At 44.5% G+C, this 11,770-nt stretch overlaps 1 protein-coding gene across 5 annotated transcripts in view; it reads right to left on the bottom strand.

Moving 5' to 3' along the window:
* DRC1 (dynein regulatory complex subunit 1) overlaps positions 1–10,143 on the bottom strand; it is a 54,443-nt gene extending 44,300 nt beyond the window's left edge. For all 5 annotated transcript variants that reach the window (XM_063623918.1, XM_055251542.2, XM_055251544.2 and 2 more), the window contains exon 1: positions 9,894–10,143. In XM_063623918.1, coding sequence (XP_063479988.1) covers positions 9,894–10,048 — 155 coding nt within the window. In that variant the 5' untranslated portion in view covers positions 10,049–10,143. The remainder of the gene's footprint in view (positions 1–9,893) is intronic.
* Between the last annotated feature and the right edge of the window lie 1,627 nt (positions 10,144–11,770).

Here is an 11,770-nt window from a genome sequence, read left to right on the forward strand (position 1 = left end):
AACAAACAAAAAAAAACTATGCAGCCCAGATATGCTCGCTCTCTCTATATATATATGTGTGTGTGTGTGTGTGTGTGTGTGTGTGTGTGTGTGTGTGTGTGTGTGTGTGTGTTTAAGACAGAGTCTTGCTCTGTCCCCAGGCTGCAGTGCAGTGGAGCCATCTCGGCTCACTGAAACCTCGCCGCCCGGGTTCAAGCAATTCCGCTGACTCAGTCTCCCAAGTAGCTGGGACTACAAACACGCACTACCGCACCGGGCTAACTTTTGTATTTCTAGTAAAGACGAGGTTTCACCATGTTGGCCAGGCTGCAGATATGCTATAAATTCTTATTAACTACTTTTAACTTAAATCTTGCCACTGCCTTTTATGCATCATTTTTTACTGCTTAGCACTGTACTGTCCATTATGGTAGCCAATAACCAAATGTGGCTATAAAGCACTCGAAATGTGCCTGGTGCAAACTGAAATGCGCTGTGAGTGGAAAATACACTCTAGATGGATTTTGAAGACTTTGAACAAAAAATTTGCAATATATCTCATCAGTATGATTTATAGTGATTGCATATTAAAATAATACTTTTATATATTGGGTTAAATGAATTATTAATTTCACCTGTTCTGTTTTTACCACTTTCAATGTGGCTACTAGAAAACTTGAAATGACATATGTGGCTGATACTGTATTTCTGTTGTTCAGCAATGTAGAACTAGTATATTCTCCAAAGGAACTGCTTCAGACTTCCATCTATTCAGATTTGAGCTCCCTCCCTCCTGGGGAGTCCTCTTTTGGGAAGAGGACTGAGGGCTGAGTCCTCTTTTGGGAAGCTGTTTCCTCACCACCGCCCCATGTTTGTGGTCTAAATGGGAGCTGCCATCTTGAATACTCTACTTCCTGACCAATTCTCAGGATTTAAAAAAATTGGAACTTGGTTGATTGTCTACCTGGGTTTAGAGTTCTAGGTTGGAAATAACTTTCCTTCACTGTTTCCTTCCAGTGTTGCTGAGAAACCTGAAGTCATTCTGTCTTTACGCCTTTCTTTGTATGTGACAATGTTTTTGTTTTTTACATGTGACCATGTTTTGTTTTGTTTCATTTTGTTTTCTTTCACTCTGGAAGCTCGTAGCCCCTTTCTGTTTATTCTCAGTGTTCTGAACTTTCTCAATGGTGTGCCTTAGGGTGGGTCTATTTTCATCCATTGTGCTAGACATTTCAATCAGGAACCTCATGATCTTCAGGTCTGAGACATGTTCTTGAATTCTTTCCATGATAATGTGCTCCCTGCTCCATTATTTCTGGATCTAGAAAAGTGATAATATCTTCTAATTTTAAAAAAATATTTTTCTCTGGCTGGGTGCAGTGGCTCACGCCTGTAATCCCAGCACTTTGGGAGGCCAAGGCAGGTGGATCACCTGAGGTAAAGAGTTTGAGACCAGCCTGGCCAACATGGTGAAACCCTGTCTCTACTAAAAATACAAAAATTAGCCGGGTGTGGTGGCAGGCGTCTGTAATCCCAGCTACTTGGGAGGCTGAGGCAGGAGAATCGCTTGAATCCAGGAGGCAGAGGTTGCAGTGAGCTGAGATCACGCCATTGCACTCCAGCCTGGGCAACAAGAGTGAAACTCTGTATCAAAAAAAAAAAAAAATAAATAATAATAATAATAATATTTTCTCTATAAGTCTCTACCTTTTTTCTTTGTGCTCTATTTTCTAGGGGATTTAATCATCTTTATTTTCCAACCCTTCTAATGTTTTCTATTTCTATAGTATTTTTTATTTCTAAGAGTTCTATTTTTTTTTCTCTGAACACTCCTTTTAGTAGCATTCTATTCTTGTTTCATGGTTGCCATATCATCTCTTTTTTCTCTGAGGATCTTTTTTTTCCCTCTTTTTCCCCCAAAGACTTCAAAACTATCTCTGAGGATCTGAATGATCATCTTTTTGTGGTATTATTGTTTTTTTCTCCCCACAGTCTTAATGTCCTCTTAGGTGCTTTTTTCTCTTCGTTAATTTTCATATCTACCGTTCATGTTAAAGACTTTCCTCAGATGCATAGAAATCCTCGGTTACTGACCCATGACAAGAACTAAAAAGCCTATGAAAAAATTAAAACATTGGTTAAAAATAAATAAACACTGTTTTATGTGGAAAAAATCAAGCTAATGATAAAACAACTCTTAGGAGGTAGCTTTTAAAGCTGTTTTCACTTATATCATGTAATTTTAAAACTTTGGATTCCATTATTCTAGTTGTTGCTGAATGTGTCTGTTGCTCTTATTTTCAAAATATTCTCCAAATTCTTGCCTATCTTGTCTGAGATGTACCAAAGACCTAAAGTTACAAGTATAATGTAACTTCCATGACAACTTGGGAAAAGGATACTAATACTACCAATTTTACATGTCACCATCTTCACAGTAGCTACCTAGTTGTTGCTAAAGAAAGAGCTGCCTTAAAAAAAAAAAAAACTACATAAAGGATGGTTTGTTTTGGTTATGTGTACATAAACACACCTGATTATACAGAATCCAAGAATTTAGAGAAAATAAGGACAAATTAGTATCGTTTCGATCTAAGTCCCTAGCCATTTGGAAGCTTGTAATATGGTGTCAGGATAAAGCAGAAAAAATAAATTTTAATAGTGTGACAAATAAAAATTTAAACATTAAAAACAAGCTGATGAGGCTGGGCACAGTGGCTCATGCCTATAATCCCAGCACTATGGGAGGCCAAGACAGGAGGACTACTTGACCCAGGAGTTTAAGACTAGCCTGGGCAACATAGCAAGACCCCATCTCTAAAAAAAAAAAAAAAAAAAAAAAAAAAAAATTAGCCAGGCACGGTGGCCTGCACTTGTAGTGCCAGACACTCAGGAGGCTGAGGCAGAAGGATTGCTTGCGCCCAGGATTCAAGGTTGTAGTAAGCTATGATCAAACCACTGCACTCCAGCCTGGGCAATGCAGTGAGACTCTGTTGCTTAAAAACTAACTAACTAAATAAATAATAAAAATAAATTTTTTTTAAAGCTGATGGGAGCTGTGAGTACAAGGATGTGCCTTAACAACTGTGCATGTCAGTGTGGGCTGATTTAATCAGGCTGCTTTGTGAGCAAACCCAATGTTAGTGTTTTTATTTATTTTATTTTATTTTTATTTTATTTTATTTTATTTTATTTTATTATTTTATTTTATTTTATTTTATATTTTTGAGACAGAGTCTCCCTCTGTCGCCCAGGCTAGAGTGCAGTGGCACGATCTCGGCTCACTGCAACCTCCGCCTCCCAGGTTCAAGCAATTCTTGTGCCTCAGCCTCCCAAGTAGCTGGGATTACAGGCATGCACCACCACGCTGCTAATTTTCATATTTTTAGTAGAGACAGGGTTTTACCATGTTGGCCAGGCTGGTCTCAAACTCCAGACCTCAGGTTATCCACCCCTCTCGGCCTCCCAAAGTGCTGGATTACAGGCATGAGCCACTGTGCCCAGACCGACATTAGTGTCTTTAAATCCTTCTTTTGGGGCTGGTCGGATTCCACAGAGAAACTTCTCCAGCCTCCTGCCTGGAATATGAAGGCCAAAGTGCCAGCATTCAAGGAACTGGTGAGAGAAGAGCTGGAAGGTCCTGGCATCCGGTGTGCATATTTTCCCCTGAATCCCCGTATTTTCCATGAAGTATCCTTGCCTCGCCTCTGTCTAGCATCCCCCAAGCCCTAGATCCTCCTCTTGACTTTCTCCAAACCTCCAATCTTCTGTGCAAAGAGAGAGAAAGGTTCTAGGCATCTACCTATTAATTTTCCAATCGGTTGTCGTTATTTTGGTTCCCTTTGTCACCTCCACTTCCAGATGTCAACTGAAAAAGAGTCAGAATCCACAAAATCAAAAGAGAACTTTATTTCTAAAGGACACAACCTGCAGGCAGGAAGCAAGCTTTCAACTGAGACTGAGAAGCAGGCTTTGAAAGTGAGACCATAAGGCAGATATTTCTGCTAGGTGGGGAGGTAGGAAATGCATATTCTATGGGATATAGGAGAAGGTTGTGAATATTTACGGAGAAAACTCATTATGCACGTGCATTAGGCTCACATGTGCACGGACCATACAACAATACAACAATATGCTACTCATGTTCACTTTGGGGTGGAGACTTAACATTTAAATGTACTACAATTAGGTCATAAATGCAAAAAGGTGATGCTTAGGGCACAAGTCCAGGATCTGTGCAGTCTCGGGGAACCGGTCCAAACTGGCCTGAAGTTGGCAGTCGTCCAGGAAGAGGTCTTTGTGGTCCAGGGTTGTTGTCAGGTTGGAACCATAAACACGAGGAGGAGGGTGCCGGGCGGTTGAATGAAGTAAGCCAAGGAGTCTTCTGGCCTTTTGTCGTCTTCAGATCAGCCTTTGATAAGACCTCATAATAATTAGTAAAGGGATGGGGGTAGCAGGAAGTGGACATGTCCAGTCTCCTGTCACAGCTAAGGGCTAAGAACTTTGAGGTCTCTCGGCCACAGATGTCCTGTCACTCCATTGAAAGGGCCATAGGACTTTTTAAATCCTCACGGATGAATATGATATGCCATCAATCTCCTAGTCTTTGGGGATTTAGTGCAGAGTAAATCAAGGGGGTTCTCAGCTTTCTTCACTATCAACTTATTTTTCCATATTCTTGAATCTGCTAACCCATTTACCATCTATTTTGTGCTTTCCAGCTTCCACAATTTCATTGCTGTTGAGTCCTCCTCATCTTGACTTTGCGGATTTGCGTCTTTTTTACTTAATCCCCTTAAATGTCATTTTAATGGAGTTTAGATAGAGATCTAAGGTAGATGTATGTGTTCCATCTCGCATCTTTACCCAGAAATAACATCTCCCGGCTGGGTGTGGTGGCTCACACCTATAATCCCAGCACTTTTCGAGGCCAAGGTGGAAGGATCACTTGAGCTCTGGAGTTCGAGACCAGTCTGGGCAACATGGTGAAACCACATCCCTACCAAAAATGCAAAAAATTAGCGGGGGTGGTGATGCGCACCTGTGGTCCCAGCTACTCAGGAGGCTGGGGTCGGGGGGATCATTTGAGTCTAGGAGGTGGAAGTTGCAGTGAGCCAAGGTCGCACCACTGCATTCCAACCAGGGTGACAGGGTGAGACCCTGTCTCAAAAAAAAAAAAAAGGAAAGTGACATCTCCCAGAAATGTCAAACCTAAACTAAGACACCAGAGATTGGGAGTATCAGGGGCCTTAGCACATCATTATTCCTATTCTTTTTTTTTTTTTTTTTTGAGGAGTCTCGCTCTGTCATCCAGGCTGGAGTACAGTGGCGCGATCTCGGCTCACTGTAACCTCCACCTCCCGGTGTTCAAGCAATTCTCGTGCCTCAGTCTCCTGAGTAGCTGGGATTACAGGAGTGTGCCACCACGCCAGGCTAATTTTTTGTCTTTTTAGTAGAGACAGGGGTTTCACTATATTGGCCAGGCTGGTCTCGAACTCCTGGCCTCAAGTGATCCACCCACCTCTGCCTCCCAAACTGCTGGGATTATAGGTGTGAGCCACCACGCCCAGCTGTATTCTTTATATGACATTTGATTCTGTTAACTTTCACCTTAGCATTACACCTCGTGACATAAGAAGGCCCAGGCAGCAACAGCAGTGGGTATCACAGGCAACCGAGGGGTGCACTGCCTATAGATAATGTAAAAACAATACAACTGGTTTTTATTATCACATGTGCCAGCAATTTGAAACAATGTCAGTGATAAAATATTCCTTTCTGAAAAAGCTCTTGTCAATCTAAGTTCTGATCCGTTGCTGCAATTACTGTTGGTTATTAATAATAAGTACGTAAGCTTCAATATAGCATATTTTAATCTCTTTTCCTTTAATTAACAGAGAAGTTAATTCAGGGAACTTTCAGGCTCACACAGACTCAGCTGCATGCATTTGTTTTGAGAGCACATTGAAATGGTACAGAATGGTCCCAGCTCACTTACACACAATGCACGGCCCCAACCACTAATAAAGAATAGAGGCCGGGAGCGGTGGCTCACGCCTGTAATCCCAGCACTTTGGGAGGCCAAGGCAGGTGGATTGCCTGAGGCCAGGAGTTCGAGACCAGCCTGGCCAACATGGTGAAACCCTGTCTCTCCTAAAAATAAAAAAATAGCTGGGTGTGGTGGCAGCTGCCTGTAATACCAGCTACTCGGGAGGCTGAGCCAGGAGAATCGCTTGAACCTGGGAGGTGGAGATTGCAGTGAACCAAGACTGCACCACTGCATTCCTGCCTGCGTAGACAGAGTGAGACTCTGACAAAAAAAAAAAAAAAAGTAGCCTTTAAAAAAAAAACAAGACGACCATACTATCATCATAGCCAACAAATTCCTTAACATAATTGAATGCCCAGTCCAACTCTTTAGATAGACAGCTCTTTCCCACCCTCACTGACCACCTACCTTCAGGTGCCACATCTGTTATTCTTCATATTTGCTCATTGCTTGTTTCCGTTTGGACTCTTTTCAAAATGTATAATTATGTTATTTGTTTACTTGTTTAGTTGCACTTTATTTTTTCCCATCTCCCTCATTAGAATATAAGCTTCCTGAGAACAGAGATTACATTTGCCTTGTTTATCATAGAATCCCCGCACAACTGCCAAGGTCAGAGTAGCAGACAAGGGCTTGACCTACAGAGAGTTTTGAAGATGGCTTACAAAATATAGCATCATTTGGTGCAAAACAAAAGGGCAGCCAACAAGAATACAACCCACATGTGCTCACCAAAAAAAGCAGCAAAGGATAAATAGGCTAAGGGTGCACGCTGGTAAAGATTCATGCTCCCTTGCCCAATTCCTGAACCTAAGCCAGTGTTCAGACCCAGAATCTATTGACTGAAGAGGCAGCAGGGTCCCCACAAGGAAGGATCTGGAACACAATGGCAAATATATACTGTAATGATTCCCCCAATTCTTCCCCAAAGGGGCCTAGGGTCATCTACTCAGCAGGGCTATACAATAAGGAAAGAGGATACCCAGAAATGTTTAGGATTAGAACAAGGTCTGAGTTACCATTGATACCCAGAGACCCAAAGCATGCTCCCACCCACTTAGAGTGAGGACATAGGGGAGGCAATGTCCTACTTACAGAGGGTATACCAGGTCTGTGGACTCAGCCAGCCATCATCTCTCTAATAGCCAAAAGTATAATTGGGACTGACATACTTAGAAGTTTGAAAAACTCCACTCCTTGGCCTATGAATAGAGCTACCATGGCGGGGAAGGCCAAAAGGACATCTCTGAAACTGCACCTCAGTACACCAAAAACAATATTGCCGCCCAGGGGCGTTGGTGGGGATTAGTGCCACCCTGATGTATCTCAACGATGCAGGAATGGTGATCCCTATTGAATCTCCTTTTAATTCATGGGTCTGGCACCTGCAGAAACTGGATCCTAGAAAGTGACTGTCAACTACCGGAAGCTCCACAGGTAGCACTCCTGAACACAGCATCTATGCAAGTGTGGTAAGCTTCACTAGAGCAAATTTGTACAGCCTCAGGCACAGCATGTGTGGCTACTGATTGGGCCAAGTGCATGCTTTTCTACCTCAATCAGGAAAAACAATCAGGAAGTTCACATTTACATGGAACAGACAATGATATATACTCACAAGTCTGTCACACTCACAGGACCATGGTAATTCTCCTGATCTCTGTCATAATATATTCTGAATATATCAGGGACATCTGGATATCCCAGATAACATCACAATGATCCATTACTTCAGCACTGGCAAACTATGGCCTGTGGGACAGATCCAGTCCGCCACCTGTTTTTGTATGGCTTCCAGGCAAATAATAATTTTTACATTTTTTTTTTTTTTTTTTTGAGACACAGTCTCGCTCTGTCGCCCAGGCTGGAGTGCAATGGCACGATCTCAGCTAACTGCAACCTCCGCCTCCCGGGTTCAAGCGATTCTCCTGCCTCAATCTCCTGAGTAGCTGGGGTTACGGGCGCACGCCACCATGCCTGGCTAATTTTTGTATTTTTAATAGAGACAGGGTTTCACCACATTGGTCAGGCTGGTCTCAAACTCCTGACCTCATGATCCTGCCCGCCTCAGCCTCCCAAAGTGTTAGGATTACAGACATGAGCCACTGCGCCTGGCCCAATTTTTTTTTTTTTTTTTTTTTTTTTTTTTTGAGACGGAGTTTTGTGCTTGTCACCCAGGCTGGAGTACAATGGCGCTATCTCAGCTCACTGCAACCTCCACCTCACCCAGGCTGGAGTACAGTGGCGCTATCTCAGCTCACTGCAACCTCCGCCTCCCAGGTTCGAACAATTCCCCTGCCTCAGCCTCCCAAGTAGCTGAGATTACAGGTGCCCGCCACCACACCCGGCTAATTTTTGTATTTTTAGTACAGACAGGGTTTCACCATGTTGGCCAGGCTGGTCTTGAACTCCTGACCTCAGGTGATCCTCCTGCCTTGGCTTCCCAAAGTGCTGGGATTACAGGCGTGAGCTACAATTTTTTACAATTTTAAATGGTTTTTACAATTTTAAATGATTTTTACAATTTTAAATGGTTAATAAACAAATGGTTAAAAAAAGACTAGGATGAATAAGTAGAGCACAGGGGATCTTTAGGGCAGTAAAAATATTTGGTATAATACTATACTGGTGGGCTTGTGTCACTATAAATTTATCCAAACCCATAGGATGTACAACACCAAAAAGAAACCCTAAGGTAAACGATGGAGTTCAAGTGCTAACAATGTGCCAAGGTTCATATATTGTTACAAATGTGCCCTCCAGTGCAGGATGTTGACAGTAGCTGTGCATGTGTGGGGGCAGGGAGTATATGCGAATGATGTACTTTTTGATCAATTTTGCTGTGATCCTAAAAACTGCTCTAAAAAATAAAGTTTATTATTATTTTTAATCAAAAGAAGGCTATTTTGTGATACATGAACAGTATATGAAATTCAGATTTCAGTGTCCATAAATAAAGCTTTATTGGAACACAGTCATGCCCATTTGTTTATGTCTTGCCTGTGGCTGCTTTTGCAATATAATGGCAGTTGAGCAGCTAGGAAAGAGACCATATGATCCGAAAAGCCTAAAATATTTACTATTTGGCCCTTTACTGAAAGGGTTTGCCAGCCCCTGCATTCCACTGATGGCCCTGCAGCAATCAGCCAGGATGAGCGAGTGATGGAAACACACTGCAGGGCTTGGTAAGACATGTGTGCTCCAGACAGTGGGCAATCAACTCTATGAAGGCCCAGGGACTGCCATGTCATTCAAGTTTGTAGGGGTCCAGTGGTCAGTGGCATGCTGGGATAGCCTATCAAGTAAAAAACAAATCTACCCGCATTTTGCATCCTCTACAGAGAAGGAAACTCAATGCCTCTTAGGCCACTTTGGGTCCTAGATACAGTACATCCTGCACTTAGGAATATTATTCAGGCTGACACAAAAAGCTGCCAGCTTTGAGTGGTGCCTGGAACAGGAAAGGACCCAGGCCACAGTGTAAGCAGCCAGGCTACTTGGGCCACATGATCCAGCAGACCTTATGGTTCGGAGGTGTCCGTAGTGGAAAAGATGCCATGTGCAGACGACAGTCGCACACCACCACGCCCGATTAATTTTTTGATGTTTTATAGAGATGGGGTCTCTCTATGCTGCCCAGGTTGACCGTTGACCATCTCGAACCCCTGGGCTCAAGTGATCCGCCCGCCTCGGCCTCCCTAAGTGCTGGGATGACAGCCACGCGCCACGGCACCGGCCCAGCGTTTTACTTTCCCATACTCTGCATGAATCTTCCCGAAGAAATGTTTCTATTTCATCAGGAAACCAGCCCTTCTCCGGCCCCTGCTGCGCAGATTCCGCCCCGCCCGCCTGCCCCCGCGCTCACCGCCTCCGGGCTTCTAGGCGCGCCGCGATGCGCAGGCGCCGGGCCTGTATGCGCTCCTGAGGGTTGTCGGAGTGGACCGAGGGCGCGAGAATCTGAGTGGACAAGTGCTCGTCCACGTTCGGGTCCAGGGCCTCTAGGGACCCCGGCGGATTCATGGCAGGAGTCCCTGGTCCGTAGGCGGCTCCCTCCGCACCACCTCCACACCTCAGGCTGGTTGCTAGGAACAAACCGTTGCCAGGGAGAGCGGTCACCGGAGCCACAGCCCTAGTGGTTGCGCACGCAGCTCCCTGGGCCCAGCCGGCCGCTAGCCGCCATTCGGGCCGAGCATCCCAGCCTCTGGCTGACGCCTCTCCCGCCCGTGGGATCAGATCTGTTGTCAGCCCCACGAAGGCCCGGTCGTATTAGCGGAGCTGTGGAGTCTCACCACGAGACTAGAGGACTAAAGAACTGGACCAAGCTGTGGTTCATCACTTGCTGACCCTGATGATTAATTCATCTTCCATTCATTCATCAAATATTCCTCCAACTCACATTCACCAAATAAAATTGAGTGCCTACTCGATGCCAAGCGCTGTGCTTGGATACAGGATACCAACCTGCAATCAAATACTTATGAAAGAGGAAAAGTGGAGTAGAGGAAAACAGTCCGTTGGGGGGGGAGGGGATAAAAGTTAGAAATGCGGAAGCACTATTAAATTCTCAACTGTCCCCAGAAAGGCGCCATCTCTTGGGCGTCTCATTGTCAACAAAAATAGTGTTCTCATTGAGAATTAAAACCTGACGCGGTGGCTCATGCCTCAGCCTCCCAGCACTTTGGGAGGCCGAGGCGGGTGGATCACTTAAGGTCAGGAGTTCGAGACCAGCATGGTCAACATGCTGAAACCCCGTCTCTACTAAAAATACAAAAATTAGCTGGGTATGGTGGTGGGCACCTGTAATCCCAGCTACTCGGGAGGCTGAGGCAGGAGAATCGCTTGAATCTGGGAGGTGGATGTTGCAGTGAGCCGAGATCGAGCCACTGCACTCCATCCTGAGCAATAGAGCAAGACTCTGTCTCAAAAAAACCCAACCAACCAATCAAACAAAAACTGGATACCATTTAACAGGGTTCTGTCCCATTAGCCCATGGGGAATTAAGGGCACTGGATAAGCAGTGAGAAAGGGTGGGTACTAGTCCTGGTCCTGCTCTGCCACCTTGGACAAGTGACAACTTCTTGAGGGCCGTTTTCTCAGCTGTTAAATGGTGCAACCCACAGACAATTGTGGGGCCAAGAAGACTGTCCTTTGTGAATAAGAACTGCCCAGAGGCAAATGGAGTGGGTTTTTAAAATCAGTCCTTCCGGCAAATGGAATAAGAACTGCCCAGAGGGAAATGGAGTGGGTTTTTAAAATCAGTTCTTCCAAGTTTGCAAGCAGTAGAAAGGTTTAGGAATGCCAGAACCATCCAACAGCTATAGAGTCTAACAGCAGCTGCCTGGATCCTTGTCTCACACCTGCCTAGGTGGTGGTGGTAGGAGGAGCGGGGGTAGTTGCCTCTAGGCTTCAGGGCCTTCTGCCAGATCTCTGTCTCCTTTGGTTGAAACCTAAAGCATTAAACTCTCCTAGGAGCCATGGTACAGCTCTGACCAAACACTCGTCCAGGTTCTGATTCATGATTCCACTATCCGTAAGGACAGAAACAAGGATGTGTGCATACACGTGTCTATGCCTGGGAGTAGGATACCATGAGAAAGTCAGTGGGAATCAGCTGTTGAACAAGAGATAAGTGAGAGCAAAGGTACCATACAAACCCATGAAGAGTGATCAGTGAGATACTTGGCCCTACACTGTCCCGATACCACTCCAACATCTTTTAAAATAAGAAATCTGACTCCATT

The sequence above is a fragment of the Symphalangus syndactylus genome, chromosome 18 (assembly GCF_028878055.3).
Source record: "Symphalangus syndactylus isolate Jambi chromosome 18, NHGRI_mSymSyn1-v2.1_pri, whole genome shotgun sequence".
Classification (NCBI taxonomy): Eukaryota; Metazoa; Chordata; class Mammalia; order Primates; family Hylobatidae; genus Symphalangus; species Symphalangus syndactylus.